The 18,368-nt window shown below is 41.5% G+C and overlaps 1 protein-coding gene across 1 annotated transcript in view; it reads left to right on the top strand.

Moving 5' to 3' along the window:
- DNAH11 (dynein axonemal heavy chain 11) overlaps window positions 1-18,368 on the top strand; it is a 141,819-nt gene that overhangs the window by 36,788 nt on the left and 86,663 nt on the right. Inside the window, exons 25-35 of the mRNA XM_083405297.1 lie at window positions 997-1,119; window positions 1,554-1,778; window positions 3,131-3,222; window positions 5,283-5,409; window positions 5,548-5,697; window positions 7,083-7,316; window positions 8,403-8,534; window positions 11,037-11,197; window positions 13,481-13,637; window positions 14,883-15,028; window positions 17,026-17,142. Coding sequence (XP_083261423.1) covers window positions 997-1,119; window positions 1,554-1,778; window positions 3,131-3,222; window positions 5,283-5,409; window positions 5,548-5,697; window positions 7,083-7,316; window positions 8,403-8,534; window positions 11,037-11,197; window positions 13,481-13,637; window positions 14,883-15,028; window positions 17,026-17,142 — 1,664 coding nt within the window. The remainder of the gene's footprint in view (window positions 1-996; window positions 1,120-1,553; window positions 1,779-3,130; window positions 3,223-5,282; window positions 5,410-5,547; window positions 5,698-7,082; window positions 7,317-8,402; window positions 8,535-11,036; window positions 11,198-13,480; window positions 13,638-14,882; window positions 15,029-17,025; window positions 17,143-18,368) is intronic.

Raw genomic sequence — 18,368 nt, 5'->3', positions numbered from 1 at the left:
ACGCATCCATTCTTAAGGAAATCAGCCCTGAGTGCTCACTGGAAGGACAGATCGTGAAGCTGAGGCTCCAATACTTTGGCCATCTCATGAGAAGAGAAGACTCACTGGAAAAGACCCTGATGTTGGGAAAGATGGAGGGCACAAGGAGAAGAGGACGACAGAGGATGAGATGGTTAGACAGTGTTCTCAAAGCTACAAACATGAGTCTGACCAAACTGCTGGTGGCAGTGGAAGACAGGAGTGCCTGGCGTGCTCTGGTCCATGGGGTCACGAAGAGTCGGACACGACTGAACGACTAAACAACAACAACAAATCAGTGTGCACGAGTACACACTGAACCACAATAAAACTGAACCCCCAAAAGAGTCACAGTGCAATCAGGTCTACAATCATATTGAGACTGCTCGTTTCAATGTTTTTCACAATTCTAGCTTTGTACATTACCAGGGCACATTTGCCCTGGTAATGTACAAAGCTAGAATTGTGAAAATGAATGAAAGCTTAGCCACACTGTCCATTTTCCAAATCCAGAATTAATTTTAGATGGTATCCTAGTTCAAGTGAATTCAGGAGGAGGGAATACAGGCAGGGTGAACCAAATGTGCAGAATGTGAAAAAATTCGCCATCCCTACTTTTCTCTTCTGGATATATTTGACCAAAAATGTGTGGATTTATTTAAGGATTTCAAGTAATATTTCCATGACCTGAGGCAAGGTGGGAAACCTGTGACCTTCCTGATGTTGTTAGACTACAACCTCCATGAGCGACAGCCAATATGACCACTGCTTGAGGACGATGAGAGTTGTAGTCCATCTGGAGGCCACAGGCTTCCCCACCCCAACCTAAGGAGTACATGAAATCTCACCACAGCCAATAAGAAAATGGTACCACTTTAGATGGATTTGGGCAGCATAGGAGAACTATGTAGACTATTGATTGGGTAATAACACTTGATTTAAATATATTTCAAACCCATGTTCTGATGTGTTAACCAGATTCTCATAGAAATCAGTCAAATATGGGGTACCATGGAGTTTTCGTATGAAGAGCATTACAGGACCAGTATTCCGTTGCTGAAAACTGATGAACAGCTTTTTGAGACTTTAGACAATAACCAAGTAAGATGTTATTTGCTAATGTAAATAGTAAATGTGCTTGTTGCTGAATTACTAATGTGTTTTTATAATTGGACTAAACCTAAGGCACTGTTTCCAGAATCTGTATTTACAGTGAATCTTAGCTGTCCCAGATGTTAAGTCTGTGAAATTATACGTGTCCTTGACTGTATACGGTTTTAACAAAAATTCCTGTCTGTGTAGGAGTTAGCAAAATTACAGGTCCTTGGTCTCTCTCTTTTTTTCCTAGATAGTATGGAATCATTTAATAATATGCTGTCCATTTGCAAGGTTTGAAAATGTCGTTTGCTGTGATTTACTGTAATAATAGCTTGCACAAGATTTTTTTGTAAAACTTTTGTAGCTATGACTCCTATGCCTGTTAAGTAATTTTATTTATCCTTTAATTTTATTCCCACTCTTCTTTTTTTCCCAAGGTTCAGCTGCAAATAATTCTACAAAGTAAATATGTTGAGTATTTCATTGAGCAAGTCTTAGGCTGGCAAAAAAAGCTGAATGTGGCAGACGCCGTCATTTTTATTTGGATGGACGTTCAGCGTACATGGTCTCATCTTGAAAGCATTTTCATTGGCTCAGATGATATCAGAGACCAGCTTCCTGAAGATTCAAAGCGATTTGATGGCATTGATGCAGATTTCAAGGTTAATGAGGAACATCATGATTAAAACCAACCATTCCATTGTCCCCTTTTCTTTTTAGCAAAAACATTCTTACAATCTTATATGTCAATGAAATCTCAATATCCAGCTGCCAGGATTGGATGTGTAATATATATTAAATCTTTCTATACCGCTCTTCAAATATGCGGTACTCCTGTGCCGTTTATGCATTCTTGGATCAGAATTACCCAGTTACTGGTGTTGGTGTGTGGAAGGAGGTGGAATGTTTGGAGGCAGCAATCTCTCACACTGTCACTTGACTGTTCTAAATAATATATTACAAGCTAAGATAAAATTATAAATGAATGTTGGCTGGATCCCTCCATTCTCAGCTGGTGCCTCTGCCCATTTTCCTGCAATCTCCCTGCTCCCTCTCAGTCCACCATGCCACAGACCAACCCTTCCAGCAGGGTCTTCACCATCCCCCACAGTTTAGGGGAGCCTTTTGGGTGACCTAAACTATAAGAGTTCGAATCCCCGCAACGGGGTGAGCTCCCGTTCTTCGGTCCCTGCTCCTCCCAACCTAGCAGTTGGAAAGCACATCAAAGTGCAAGTAGATAAATAGGTACCGCTCCGGCGGGAAGGTAAATGGCGTTTCTGTGCGCTGCTCTGGTTCACCAGAAGTGGCTTAGTCATGCTGGCCGCATGACCCGGAAGCTGTATGCCATCTCCCTCGGCCAATAAAGTGAGATGAGCGCCGCAACCCCAGAGTCGTCCACGACTGGACCTAATGGTCAGGGGTCCCTTTACCTTTACCTTTAAACTATAAGAAGAAACAGCTTTCTTGAGCATGACTTTCGCCTGCAGATTTAGGGTTGCCATACGTCCTCTTTTTCCAAGACACGGCCTCTTTTTCAGGGGTATAATTTCTGTCTGGGAATTTTTTTAAAATTTGCCAAAATGTCCAGGTTTCCTTTTTTGTTTCTCCCTTCCTGCAAGGCTGCCTCCTCTTGCTAGCGGTGCCTCCTCCACTTGATCCTCCTTTGCCAGTACAGCTCATCCCTGCCCAGGGACCATCACACACCGCCTGCCACCTCCTCTCACCCACTGCCTCTTTCTCTCCCGGTCCCTGTTTGTATAATAATCCTATATATATCTCAGCTTCTATTGCCTGCATATAGTAGGAGTATTTAAAATGAGAGTCGTCACAGCGATCCATTGTTAAAAGTAGAAGTCGGCAAATGTGTCCTCTTTTTTTGCCCTTCAAAATATGGCAGACCTAGGATAACTGCTAGTGAAAATGTGAATGAACCATTTTTTGTCTTAACAAAAATTATAAGGAAAGGTTTGTGAGCATTAAATATTGAAATGATTATTTCTGCACCTATACCCAGGAATTAATGAATGACTCAGCAAATACAAAAAATGTATTGGAAGCAACAACCAAGCCCAATTTATATGAAAAGCTTGAGGATTTGCAACGCAGGTAAAACTGAGCTAATTGTTTTCTCTAATATATTCCAGTATACAGTAATCAAGAGGATTGCTCAAGAGATGATTTGTATAGTTTGCTTTGGGATTCATCCTGTTTTAGATTATTTTTAAAAAATTAAACATGCATTTATAATGCTTAACAATATTAAGAAGCGTGCTACAAGCAGTGATGGAACAATAATCTGAAAGAAAAATAATACTGGCTAACTGCTGACCTTGAATTGGGAATGGAAAACTATAATGGTACTCATTCCCCAGCAAATACTTTTTTGGTTTTAAGGTTTTGCAAATGGAGGTGTGCATTAGATTCGATGGCACATTAGATTTGCGTAAATACAGTATTTATATGCTGGTGTTTGATAAGATCAGTTTTTCAAACTTGTTTAAATGTCTGTGCATTTTAATGACCCTAATTGTGTTATTTGGGCATTTGAATTCAGCATTCCTAATTAGGAACACCACAAAGGTTGAACAAACACCATTCCATTAATTAACAGTAAGAGCAATTCTAGACTCTAGTTGGACGTGGCAGATTTGTTCATGTTAACAGATGTATACAGAACTGCCCAATATACTGAAGTAAATGGAGAAGCCAGCAGGAGCTATGTGTACTCATCAAAGCAAGTGATAGGGGAGAAAATTCCGTTCAGCTTGAATTTAAAGGTGAACCTGTATAATTAGCACTTTCTGAAATAATATATGAAGCTAAACAACTGTCTTTCAAAACTTCACACTTTTCTGAATTTTGCAATGCAGTTTTCCAGCCAAGAAATTAGTACGAAAAGCATATACCAGTGTAAAGTGTGTGTGTGTGTGTGTGTGTGTGTGTGTGTATTAAAATATATTAAAATAAATAAAAGTGCTGCCTGGTCCAAAACGCTCCTTTCTCAGTAAGGTGGTAGCCAAGCAGTTGCAGGTATTCCTGAAAGATACAAATTACCTGAATCCATTTTAGTCTGTGTTCAGGTGCAGTTTGGGGACTGAATTGGTCTCTGTTGCCCTGATGGATGACCTGTATTGACAGCAGGACAGGGGGAGTGTGACTCTGCTTCTTAATCTCTTTGCAACTTTTGATACCATAGACCATGGTGTTGTCCCGGGCCAGTTTTTTGGGGTTGGTGTTGGGGCATTGTTTTACAGTGCTTTTGCTCCTACCTAGAGGGTTGTGTCCAAAGAGTAGCACTGGGAGACAGTTTCAGCTCCATGGTCTGTGTGCTATGGTGTACTCAAGGTACAACCTTGTCCCCACTGTGGTTTAACATCTGAAGCCAATTTGGGTCCCGGATCCCTTACATTCCTGTTTGATATTTGGAGGAGTCACTGTTAATGGTCCCCCATTATGGAATTTCCTGAAGTCAGATAGGTTCCTTCCTTACTAAACTTCTGGCATCTGCTGAAGTCTTCTTTATTCAAGCAGGTATTTTAGTGTAGTTTGATTTTACACTTTTAACGAAACTTTATTTTTCTGTAATGTAAACTGCTTAGAGAACCTTGTTGTTAAGTGATGTATAAATTGTGTGTGTGTGTGTGTGTGTGTGTGTGTGTGTATACATATATATATATATAAAATGGGCTGTTTTCAGTTGCAGTTGTATTGTTTATGTATTTTTTCTTGTGACACAGTTGAACACTGACAAACATCCATATTGCTATGCTGAAGGCAAACAATTTAAGGTTGCAATCAGTAGTCGTGCTGGAAGAGGAAAGGCAGTGATGATGGGCATGGGGCACATGCACCAGCGGAGAGTGTTGGGTGCTCCTGCCAGCATATTTAAATTTCGTTGCCACCCAGCCCCTCCCAGTATGCAGAACTGACTCCGCCAGAGGGAGGCAAGGTTCCACTACCCCATCTGCCACTGGCTGCAGTGCTGAACATACTTAACTGAAAAATAAGTCCCACTGAACTCAGTGGAACTTCTGAGTCGATAAGCATAAAAAGGAATGCTACTGACCTTGAAAACCAGCTTCCATACATGCATACATGTTTTGGTGAAAAAAGTGCCATAGATAATTAAATGTGAATATCCGAAGTGTTCCCCTTTTCATTTTCAGGCTTTCTCTTTGTGAAAAAGCTCTCGCTGAATACTTGGAAACCAAGCGCTTAGCTTTTCCTCGGTTCTATTTCGTTTCATCTGCTGATCTGCTTGACATTCTCTCAAAAGGAGCACAGCCAAAACAGGTAAAGTTTCTTGTAATCGTGTTTAAAGCATTATCTGCAAAGAAATGCGATAGCAGAAAGTGAAAGAGAAGGTGATTAAAATCTGAGCAAAGCTGGGGTGACTGAGTTCCTTAATTGTATGCTGCTGTTTGAATGCAGGTGACTTGTCATCTTATTAAACTTTTTGACAACACTGCTGATCTTAAATTTCAAGATGACAAAGAGCAGTCCAGCAATATTGCCCTAGGAATGTACAGCAAAGAAAAGGAATATGTCCCATTCACTGCTGAATTCAAGTGTGGTGGCCAGGTATGTTGGCTTTTTTGATGGCAAAACTATACCTATCTGCTAAAATCGGAGGAAATGTGAAAGTAAATTGGGGTGGAAACATTCATACTGCTTTGCCACAGAAGGGTGATTGGAAGCTGCAATATTGTACAGATGTAGCCACTGAATTCAATAGGACTTACTTTTGAGTAGACATGCATAAGGTGGTGCTATAAGAGTACCTGAAACATATTTTTGATGAGGCATGAATATATATGCATAATGAATTTTTGCCTCTATATATTCTTTTGTTTTAAAAAACAACGGCAACCCTCTTATCTACCACCTGGTTTTGAAAAACATGAAGTTACAAGGGAAAACAATAAGTCTGTTGGGTATTGAAATGTTTAACAATGTAATTATGCATCTTTGCAACAAACTTTGCAAAACAACTCTCCCCCTCCCAAATCATACACACATGTGGGTAGATCACTTCTTCTTTTTTAAGACAGGTAGGATGCTTTTAAATAATAATAATAAGCCAAGGAGGAATTCAATGTCTCGATATTGTGCTTGTTCTATTTGTGCAAGTATGTCTCCAGGACTACCCTGGAGAGGGCCACTGGACTGGTATTTGAGAATGCAGTGGTGGTAACAACACCAGTCTTTTTCACTGTCGGCACTGCAACATAAGAAACATGATTATGAGCTGTAACATGTGCAGCTGGCTTCACAGTAAACCTTGGCTTGTCCATCCATTGTCTGCCTTGCTTCAACATCTGCATCTCTCCAGAATACCAAGGAGTTGAACAGGCACCACAGCGCTGGAGAGAGCACCCATAAGCAATTTTTTCGCTGGCCTCTTGCATCTCTTCATAGTGAGACTTAATGTCTCAGCAGAATTATAAGCAGTGTCCAACAGAAATATTGCTAAGCTCAGGTGGCTGTGGGGATGGAATGGAAAAAAGTCGTTTATTTTGTAATGTTCATCTAGGATACTGTATACCATGGGTTGCTTTAAATGCAGGGGCAAACCATGGTTTGCTGCTTTGTGAGTGAGACCTGTATTCACATTCTCTCCCATTATCCTCCACATGGGCATTCCAGTTCCTTTCCTTTCCTTTCCTTCTGATTTAGTGACAAACCTCAACTGGTTGTTACTTGCTTGGTTTACATATATTTGGAAGTGGCAGAGAGAATTTGAGCACATGAGGGAAGGAGGGGTGGGGAGAGGGAATATATGGGCACCGGACATTCCCACAATTCAAACTCTGTTAATTCTGAATTGGCCCAGTAGGTTGACTACAGGCTAATTTGGGTCTCATTGTAATCAGTGGGGCAAATTTGCCACGATTTCCAAAGGAAAAGTCCACCTAAATTATTCTGCACCCAAACCTAATGTCTGCAATGGTTTGTTTTTCCAAAAGGTGGAAACCTGGTTAAAACGCCTTGAAGAAGTCATGTGTGAAACAGTGCGTCATCACATCACAGAAGCTGTAGCTGTCTATGAGGAAAAGCCCAGAGACCAGTGGATCTTTGACTATCCTGCACAAGTAGCACTCACTGGCTCTCAAATCTGGTGGACCACTGATGTGGGAATAGCGTTTGACAGGCTGGAAGAAGGGTTTGAAACAGCCTTGAAGGATTATCATAAGAAACAAGTATTGATAGATTCCTTCTTTATGTAACAGTCAAGCCATATGTAAAATAGGGCTAGTTTGCAAAGCTTGCAACTAGGGGCAAAGGAAGGCTCTCCGGCACCCGGTGTGGCATGTCGAGGGGCAGGGCAAACCGCCTGGCGGTGCACGCGCAGCGCCACTACGTACGATACACACTGGCTATATACTGCCAGCAGGGCGAGCTGTGGGGCGGGCAATTCCCCGTGCACTTCGGGGTGGGCAGGTTTGTCACCCCCCATCAGGTATGGCACCTGGGGCGGACCGCCCCCCCTTCCTCCGCCACTGCTTGCAACATCAAGTTGGTAAACCTGAACTTTACTGCTTTAGGTTGCAGGTGCCCGTGTAGGATGTTGCTTGTTTGAATGCTTCCACAAAGCACAGAGTCTTCCTTCATACAGAAAAGTGACATGTCAAGGAAAGGCCAGTTTTTGCTGTTTTCCTTGGCTTGGTAGTGCACAAAGCTTTTTTCATGGAGTAATATTGCAAAATTCAGTTCCCCTTCCCATGCAGGCTGGAAGTGGCACAGTTCTGCAAAAACCTTTTTACTCAGTTCTTCCCAATTGTGTTAACGGGTGTTAAGACAAATGAAATATGTCTGTAGGAGTGATTTAGCTAGAGCGTTAAACAATGCCCTGTCAAGCTGTATTTATTGGCTACTCACTTTTATCTGTGATAAAAAAAGCATTTCCTTTGCCTGTTCATAGATAAGATTGTTTCTGTGTCTTTGCAAACACACCACAAAAAGTTTTGGGCACCTTACAGACTAACAAATTTTATGATGCTTAATAGCCAATGTGTAGTTTTCACAGGCTTGTATTACAGCAAGAATGAATATAAACAAAGGGAATAAAAGCATTTGTTTGATTGCAGTACCAATTACTAGCATTGCCTAAGCTGGTGCATGTCCTGCATATACATGTTTGCATATGGGGGCTCATACTTCTTTGCTATACAGCAAAATTGCTACAGCAGTTGAATTAACTAATTGCATACAATAAACCAACAAGTGGTGTTTAAGGCTAGTGGAGTTCCATTCAGTAACATTTTTTTCCTTGTGCCTTTTTCAAGATCACTCAGCTAAATGCTCTTATCTCTCTATTGTTGGGAGAGCTGACATCAAGTGACAGACAGAAGATCATGACCATTTGCACAATAGATGTTCATGCAAGAGATGTGGTAGCAAAGCTTGTTGCTCAGAAGGTAAAGTTAGATCTCCATCTTGTTTTCCATACCAGGGTCCAAGGACTGGTTCATACTACTTTATGTTATGCTTTTGTTTGTTTGTTTCATTTTTTATTTTCTCTGCTGCAGTCCTAAATGTGTCCCAAATATACTTTTTTTGAAGTAAAACTCATCCTAGTGGTGCAGCAATAAAACTGCTAGCACATTTGCAAAGCTAAACTGGGTCCAGTTTTGGATGGGGGACTGCATGTTGAGATTCCTGCATTGTGGGGGATTGGACTAGATGACTCTTGCGGTCCCTTCCAGCTCTGCGATTTTATGAAATAAATGAGTAAATGCTTCCCAGAGGATCAGGTTATTAACTGTCATGCATGCAGGGTGATCCGAAATATGTTTACTGACGTTAACCTCAGTCTTCTGTGACTTACTGGGCTATAACACAAAGCTATAGCTTAATGCTATGTGCATGAGTCTATAATTACTATGAGCAGTGCCAAGTCATGAGCCTTGGGCTCATCTGCTCATCACCTCTAGCTGCAATGTAGCTGGAAGGAGGAGGTTGGCAGCATCCACTTATTTTGAACCAGAGTTCCTTGTTACATTTGAATGACAGGAATACTATGGTTTGTTACCAAGGCAAGTTCATGAATCATGGTTTTATCATAGCCTTTTTTTGAATAAGCCAATATTTAACTATTTATTCATTGGATAAATTTATGTACCACTCATATTGCATAGTTATCTGGATGGTTTACAAACCCAATTAAAACTAGAATAGCAAACAAAAAAATAGAAGCAATAAAACAATTATAAATAATGCAAACAGAAAAAAATGGTATATTTAAAAAAACAACATTGGGAGAGCAGCTAAATATTGAGTAAGAAGAATGTGAGTGTGTGGAACATTTTGGGCACTTTTTTGGGGGGGAGCACTTTTAAAAATGGAATGCTCGCTGCACCGGGTTAGCCAAACTTTGGCAATCATATGGGTCATGTTCCCTGCATATTCCATAACTCAACAGCAAATAATGGGTTGTGCAGGTTAATTTGCAGGGATTCTCATGTGCATTTGTTGCTGAAGGTGAGGATATGTAGATAAGGGCATTAACTCAACACTGAATTCAGAAGAGGAATACAGGGCATAGCTGTCCCCCTGTTAAAACACATCCAGGAAATTGCTACTAGGACAAAACAACAAACATCTCTTCCTGAGTTCTTTTTTTCTTATAAAATTAGATTGGGATGATGGGAATGGTGGTTACTCCCACAAATAAGATGTGTATCAGTGAGGTTCTCTGACATAGGACATTCAGTCTACTCAGGCTTTGTCTGGTGTGGGGAGAAAGCCTCAGGATCATTTATTTCCCTGAAATGTCACTTCTTCAGGTGTCACATATCTCCCCCGGGGAGGAGGGCTCAGAACCGCTTGTTTATCATCTCTGAAGCCATGAGGGCCTTGGAGCAGGCAGCTGAGAAAAATGTAGGAACAGGAACCAGTAAAATTGGAGTTTTGAGCTCCTGCTTTGTCACAGCACCTTGGCACCAGTTTGTTGGTGTAGAAGAGCTGGGTGTCTTTGAAGCTATTTGATGAGGAAAGAATCTGCTTTCAGAAGTTTTGCTCATGGGTTGTGATCCATACATGAGTAGGGAATGGGACTGTGTCAGCTAACACCACCCTAGTAACCCTACGTTGAACATGGATGTCTGAAGTGGGGAAGCCTAAGTGCATAGGTTGGAACCATGTATATATGTGTGCATAGAGCTCTTATGTGCTTGACAGGTGGATGTCAGGCCATGAGCAAAACTTTTAAAAGGTCTGTTCAGACAAACCACTGATGCTTCTGTTTTGTGGTAAGTCTATGGGTCGACACTTGCATCTTGCATAGCTTGTGGGCTCCACCTGGTTAGATGGTTTCAGCTTCCCTCCACTGGAGACTGAGAGAAAGGGGATAGAGGAACCATAAGTAGACTTTGCTATCTGCAATTGATAAAAAAAAAATTGTGTGCCAAAGGCAGTCACCAGCCTACATCACCTGCCTGTGACACAAAGGGCTCTGTTTCCACTGATATTTTAGAGACAGTACTGTACAGTATGAGATTAAAAGGGCAGGTGAGAAACGAATGAGACATCAAATATATAATTGTTTCATGGAGCCCAGGGGATATTATTAAGGAAATGTGAAATATGAAATTGAGTCATATCAAATCCCCAGAGTTGGTTTCTTGTAAAAGGTGAAAGAGATCTTGGCAGAAGAAGTTTTAATGTCTGCTGCAACAAAAGCTTCCATTAAACAGATCTTACATTACGCTCGCCTCTGTATGGTACGGAAATGCCCAAGAGTGCATATAATCCCTTATAATTGCCAGTATGAGGGATGTTGCTTGGGAAAGACTGGGGATGAGGCGTGAAAATGAGTGATGACAGTTTTGACATTTTGGCATCTCTGGTTTCTTTCATCTCTTAACACCCTCGGCATAGTAGTTGTGCGGAGATGTGCTTATTTGCTTTTGTTTTATTAGGTCACCAGTTCCCAAGCTTTTGCTTGGCTGTCACAACTGCGCCATAGATGGGATTGGGCCCAAAAACACTGCTTTGCCAACATATGTGATGCCCAGTTCCAGTACTACTATGAGTATTTGGGAAATACCCCTCGGCTGGTTATTACACCTTTAACTGACAGGTAAAATCTGCTTTGGCTAATAGTGGGCTACCTCGACTTGATCTGTCTTGTAGAATGCGAAGGCTAAACATGAAATGAGCTGTCATTCTCCCCTGTGAGGAATCCTTAACATTGCAAATGTGACATTTTGACAAAAACAGTCACATTGTAAAGTAAAATAATTGCGTTGGGAATAAAAGGTACCCCCCATATAATTTGAACAGTTATGTGTTGTGTTGCATGACAAGGAAGGAAGGGGATAACGTTACACCTAAGAATGGTTGGACAAGACCTCCTAGAGTTTTATTTTTACCCCCAGTGGGATTTTCCCCTGTTGGCATGAAATCACAGCTTTCTTGTATTATAGTTCCGTAGTCACGAGGTTGCCAGCCTTTCTGAGTGCATGGGCATGTTTGGAATTTTGAGAGAGTGCCATGGGCACCAGCCCCTCTGGTTGCTTCTCACACGTACCCTCCCCACACCAGACAGAAAGAGGCAGAGGACACGCAGGCATGGACATGTGTTCTTGCACACCCACATTCTTTAGAGTCTAGGTAAAGGTTGTTTCCCGTGGAATGAAAAAGGATTTTATTGAATTTGCATAACTCTAAGGCTTATGGGATGCAAATGGTGCTGTGGGTTAAACCACAGAGCCTAGGACTTGCCGATCAGAAGGTTGGCGGTTCGAATCCCATTGCTCGACAATGAGTTCCCGTTGCTCGGTCCCTGCTCCTGCCAACCTAGCAGTTCGAAAGCATGTCAAAGTGCAAGTAGATAAATAGGTATAGCTCCAGCGGGAAAGTAAACGGCATTTCCATGCGCTGCTCTGGTTCGCCAGAAGCGGCTTAGTCATGCTGACCACGTGATCCAGAAGCTGCACACTGGCTCCCTCAGCCAATAAAGCAAGATGAGCTCCGCAACCCCAGAGTTGGTGACGACTGGACCTAATGGTCAGGGGTCCCTTTACCTTTACCTAAGGCTTACATTGGGGGTAATAAAAATGTGCTTACATTGCGCAAATAAAAATCAAATACCTGGTGTTTGCCTGCAACATAGTGCTGTGATTCTGAGCCGGAGTAGGAAGTAGCTGAGGATGAGGAACTAGCTGTTGTAGCTGGCCTTGCCATCTCAGCATCTGTAGAGGGGTGGCTGTTCCATGCAATTGGGACTTCTACATGATTGGGGGTCCTGATTACATGGTACACCTAAATGTGAGCAGCTGTTCACATGCGATTGCTCCTTTGCAGGTGTGGGGGTCTGCTTCCTATCTACTCTTTGAACCCCTTCATATAAACGATGTGTAAAGGAAGATTACCCAATATATAGATGTGTAATGGAGGGTTTTGAAATATATTGGCATTGTCTTTGGCCCTCTTTCAACACTAATTAAACACATTTTTATTTTCCCAGGCTTTTAGTAGGGACTGATGGGATATATTTTGCCAGATTCTGTGTACCCACTGTGGTACTATTGCCGAATAAGTATTTGCTGTATCTTGATGCTTTTTTTCCCCCCAGACTACTGTTTTCTGTTCTGTTTTACTGTAGATTGCTTTAATTTTGTTTTAGCTTTTAACATTGTTACCTGCTTTAGGATCATGAAAATGATGGGCAAAATGTAACGAATAAAATAAAATGTTTTATCATCTGGCATCTGCTTATTTGTAAGCCACTTTTCCACAAGAAGTAGCTCACAACATAGCAAATGAACAGTTTGCATAACCATTCAAAACATATTAGAAGCAGTCATACATAATCATAATATCAGGAAGCTCAAAAAATCAATCCATACAACATTGTGTAAAACAATAAAAGCAAGCTAACCTAATATAAAAACTTAAATTAAGCAACATTGTATAAAGCAGTATGAAGAAGGAAACAAAATTAAATAATTGAAGCTAAACAGATGAGGGGAGGGGAAATTATTTGTTTGTTTTTGTTCTTATTTTTATTATATATTTTGTGTTTTTTACATTGTATTTTTATTTTGTAAACTGCCCTGAAATCTACAAATGAAGGGTGGTATACAAATTTAACAACAACAACAACAATAATAATACAAAAATAAAAATTGTGTTATTGTTAAACAACAGACCTCTTAAACAAGAGGCAGCCCCTCTAGGTACTTGATTATAGAATAGGATGATATAAATATTCAACAACAACAACAGTTTATAATAATGATACCCTTACTGCAAGTTTGTCAACTATAATGTCCCTGCATTTTTGTGGGTTTGAAATGTCAGCCACTAAAGTAATAGGCTGTTGGCGTGTTAATAGTAACTCTGCTTATGCTTGTTAAAGGTGTTACATCACTCTTACTCAGTCCCTTAATCTAACAATGAGTGGAGCTCCTGCAGGTCCAGCTGGGACAGGCAAAACGGAGACAACTAAGGATTTGGGCCATGCGCTTGGGATGATGGTCTACGTCTTCAACTGTTCTGAACAGATGGATTACAAGGTGCTGAGCCCATGTTGAGGGGATGCTGTATGAGGGAAGACTGTCATGATAAGTGTGTTGTGATATGCACAGAGACGTTTGCATCCCTTTTTGTGGCTACTGTTGATGGAAAGCTGGGACACCAAATATCAAAACGTGCAGATTTGTTCCCATGTCCTGAGCACACTCAGCTCTATGAGAAATGTTTGGAGGTTTATTTCTTTGTTGGGAAAGCCCTTGGTAACATCAGCTTCTAAGGTACAAGGGTTATACAGACCGCCCCTGCTAACTAGCTGGCTAGGCAATCTACCTCTACAGTCCTAGGCGCCGACCCGGATAGTTGGAGCAACAGCATCATCACGCCCCTTTCAGCTTATTTAAACTTGCTTATCTGATGCAGTATGGACAAGTGCCCTATGATTCCTTCTGAGTTTTAAGCCCCTCCTTGTGCATGGAGACAGACGGATATGGGAGATTCCAAAGGCATGGCTCTCTCTCGGACTGACACAGTCTCTTCCACCTCGGAGATGCCCTGCAATTCTCTTTCCGCCTCCTTTCCCCCGCCTCTGGCTGCCTGGTCTCTTCCCCTTGACTCTACCACCACCCCCAGCACCTGCCTCATGGGTGGGACAGAACCCCACAAACCTCTGACCCTTGATCCTCTGGATCAACCTCCTGCCCTCTGCCTGCACATCACCCCTCTCCTCAAACTTCCTCCTGCCCCTGACATCCCATTGCAGCATTGTCCCCAACTGCAGCTTATCTCCATAGGAATGAAACCCACAAATAGGGGGGAGGGAGAGAATAGGTGCATCAAGGTTGCCTTTTATGCTCCTCTCTTTTACATGGCTATTGCTGTGATTCCTTTTAACAACTCATTAAAAAGGGGGTGAATTCATTTGTGTTCAGGAAAATCAAGGCACACCATTAGAACGTGTGTCCCCTGAATTACATCCCAAATTGCAAGCTATTTGCTTCTTCCAGTAGAACAAAGCCAGTTCCTCTATGCACAGTTCAGTGTCATCTTCTGCATAATGCTGTGATTTCTTGAACACACTAGACAGAATAACCAGGCAACTAGTATATATAAATTAGATGGAAGTGCAGTAATACAGGGTTTTTTGATTAATTAGTTGTATATCACTCACTTACGCGGGCAGCTTATAAATTCAACAAATTATTAACTGTTGCTTTACATATAAGGGAAAAGCTTTATTTCAGAAAGACAACTACAAAATCTGAATTTTATACATTTATTTATTATAGTCCATTGGAAACATCTATAAAGGTTTGGCCCAGACAGGTGCTTGGGGCTGCTTTGATGAATTCAACCGAATTTCAGTAGAAGTTCTTTCTGTTGTGGCTGTGCAAGTAAAGACTATCCATGATGCCATAAGAAATAAGAAAAAGCAGTGAGTATATTAATAGATACATCCTTCAAAATTGTTTAATGTATTCAATGTAATTTGAAGATGATGCAGCATATGAAGAAACCACCCATTGGTGCGAACTTTCACATCCTCTATGAAAAGGCATTTGCATTTGTGTCTGTCAGTCTATATTTGTATCTAGAAAGAGGATAATTTGCTGCTGTTTTATTGGTTTGTTTTTTTAATCCTGTGTATCAATTGTGACAGCCTGCTAAGCCTAATTCTTCTGATTTATTTATTATATTTGGTAATAAAAAATGGATTCACAGAAATTGAACTTGCACCTGGGAGGTTTAGTCTGAAGTCTCGCATGTGCCATATACAGATTAGGTGGCCTTGGACAAGGCACTATTTTTTGGCCTTGGTTTCCACTGTGTAAAATAGAAATATTTCATACCTCCGTAACAACAATTATGAAGCATTTTTTCACAGTTGAAATGCAATTAAAGTCATGGAGCAACAAGTGCAATGATTGCACATCATGTGATATTAGTTGGAAATCGGATCCAAAAATCTGACTGGCATATGATGTGGTGTATTACCCCCTTGTTAGTTATGAATTTCATTTTTATGAATTTTGGGTTGTTTATTAATTGAATCTGTTTTGCTTAGCTATTCAGTGGGAAATATATAGACCTATTTAGCATTTTTAGCTCTTCATGTTGGGATAGATCCAAAGTGAGTTAGTCACACAAGCTAGGCTGCAGATCTACTCATAATCTATGCTGATGGAAGGGGTTATGATTCAGCAGACTTCCTTGTCCGTTAACCTATGCCAACCTCCACAGCAGAAACCTCTTCTGCAGAAAATACCATTGTCAAATACTGTAGCTCAAATCAGGGAGCCTGTGTGTGTGTGTGTGTGTGTGTGTGTGAGTGAAGTGGAGCAGGGTCAGTTATGGATCTGCCAGATCCTATACTGGTGTAGCTCCTGGAGAGGAGTCTGATCTGAACCTTTCTGCTACGCCAGCATGGAGCTGGCACCAGAAAAGAATGGGGGTATGAATTTACTTCCCTACCATCTGCCCTGGCAGGTCTGTGCAACGTCTCTGTCACTCTGTTCCACCTCTATCTGCTCCCCAGCTAGGCATAGGTTTGCTCTGCTTGTTACAACTAACTTAAATTTCATGGATTTCACTGGGGTGAACATGTGACCTAAAGGTCTGGACTCAACCCATTGTTTAGTTATTGTTTGATACTGTTGTATGGAATGCTGAAAAGAAATGAAACCAAACTACTTTAGGCATTCTGAAAGGTTTAGGCCTGCCCTGTCCAGTATGAAACAGTGGTCCTCCCATAACATAGCATTAGCACATTTTATTTTCATTTGAAATGTTTTGAAAGTCACCTCAGTTTCAAAATAAGTTCTGCTATGCAATACCAGAATGGGGTAAGTGAGCAGCGAAGCACAAGGCCCAAATCATCTTGGGTATTCAGAACTGAAGGGACACGGGTGGCGCTGTGGGTTAAAGCCTCAGCGCCTAGGGCTTGCCGATCAAAAGGTCGGCGGTTCGAATCTCCGCGGCGGGGTGCACTCCCGTTGTTCGGTCCCAGCGCCTGCCAGCCTAGCAGTTCGAAAGCACCCCTAAGTGCAAGTAGATAAATAGAGACCGCTTACTAGCGGGAAGGTAAATGGCGTTTCCGTATGCAGCTCTGGCTCGCCAGAGCAGCGATGTCACACTGGCCACGTGACCCGGAAGTGTCTTCGGACAGCGCTGGCCCCCGGCCTCTTTGAGTGAGATGGGCGCACAACCCTAGAGTCTGTCAAGACTGGCCCGTACGGGCAGGGGTACCTTTACCTTTATTCAGAACTAGCTGTGTGAATTTGGGTCCTGGCCACAGTGTGTGTGTGTGTGTGTGTGTGTGTGTGTGTGTGTGTGTTTGTGTGTGTGTTTGAGGGGGAAATGGAGTCAAAGGGAATTGCTTAAATCCCAACCAATTTCAGCCACTTCTTTCCTTATATTGTGCAATTGATGCAGATTTTTATTCCTTGGAGAAAGCATTGCACTGAAAGCATCGGTTGGAATATTTATTACTATGAACCCAGGTTATGCCGGCCGAACAGAATTACCTGAAAATCTCAAAGCTCTTTTCAGGCAAGTATGAAGCCGATTCACATTCTGAGTACTTATGCCACCTAATGTCAGTTGTTTGATTTGCACTTGACTTGTTGCACGATGATTGTGTGAAAGAGTTTTCCAAAGTTGCAGTATTGCTAGCTTGACCAAGGGAGACAAATTCTTTCCGTATCTTTGCTAAGTGTGCAGTAGAAGAAGTTGTTCTGTGAAAAATCTAGTTGCAATACAAAAGTAAATGAGTTAGGATGAAAACCTAATACTAACTGAATTCTCTTAAAGCACTGAACAGTATCTTCTATTACTAAAAAAAAAAAAAAAAAAAAAAGGCCCACAACTCATTTATTATAATGCAGGACAAAGAGCTAGTCACAAGTTCCTTTCCTTCCTGGGCAGCAGAATGTCTCTTTCACCCCAAACAAGAAAACAACTTTATAAGTTCCCAGCTTTCCATTCCGTGGACAGACTTTTGGTTTCTTGTTTCAGATCGTTAAAATATGGCATATGAGATCCATAGTTCAGACAGTCCTGTACATTGTAAATGCCTTAATATGTCTCTTCCATGCCTGATACTGACTTATTTTCAATGACCTTTCACTGGATCAAGGTGGGGAACCACTTTTAGCTTGAGGGACACATTTCCTAGTGGGCAGGAAGCCCTCCAGGGGCTTCCATGCCATTGGTGGGCTGGGCTAGAAGCAAAAATGGTCAAAGCAACAGATGTGGCCAACTGTACAAAGGAAGTCACATTCCAGCCATGCAAAATTCGGAGGTTTCTATAAACACACTACAAGCAAGAGGTATTGTCCCAGTTCAAAGACACATTTCAGCCAAGCAAAAATACTCAAGAGCATGGCTTGGGAAGAGCCTCAAGGTCCAGGTAGGCTTGGCAGGTCACATTTGGCCCACAGATCCGAGGTGTCCCCCCGCCACTGGATAACTTACTGTTCCAAAACCATCTATGTTATGTACTTAATGCAGTATTTTAATTAGCTATTTGGTCTCACATCACGAAACTAATAAACTATTATTTTACACACACTCTAATTAGAACTATTGGGAACGGTATCATTTTGCCAGAATTCCATTCTGGAAGAAATCAAGTTGAAACTGCTAGTTTGTCTAGTCTTGCTTTTTACCAACATAAAGGGCCATCTTGCAGATTCCCTGTAACAGCATCTTAGATTTTCATGATTTGTCTATAGGGGACTTGCAAAGCCTACACTGTCAGCTGATTCCTTTGAAAT

Source organism: Podarcis tiliguerta (genome assembly GCF_965153285.1).
Source record: "Podarcis tiliguerta genome assembly, chromosome: 12".
Taxonomy (NCBI): Eukaryota; Metazoa; Chordata; class Lepidosauria; order Squamata; family Lacertidae; genus Podarcis; species Podarcis tiliguerta.
This window is presented reverse-complemented; position numbering and strand designations above follow the sequence as displayed.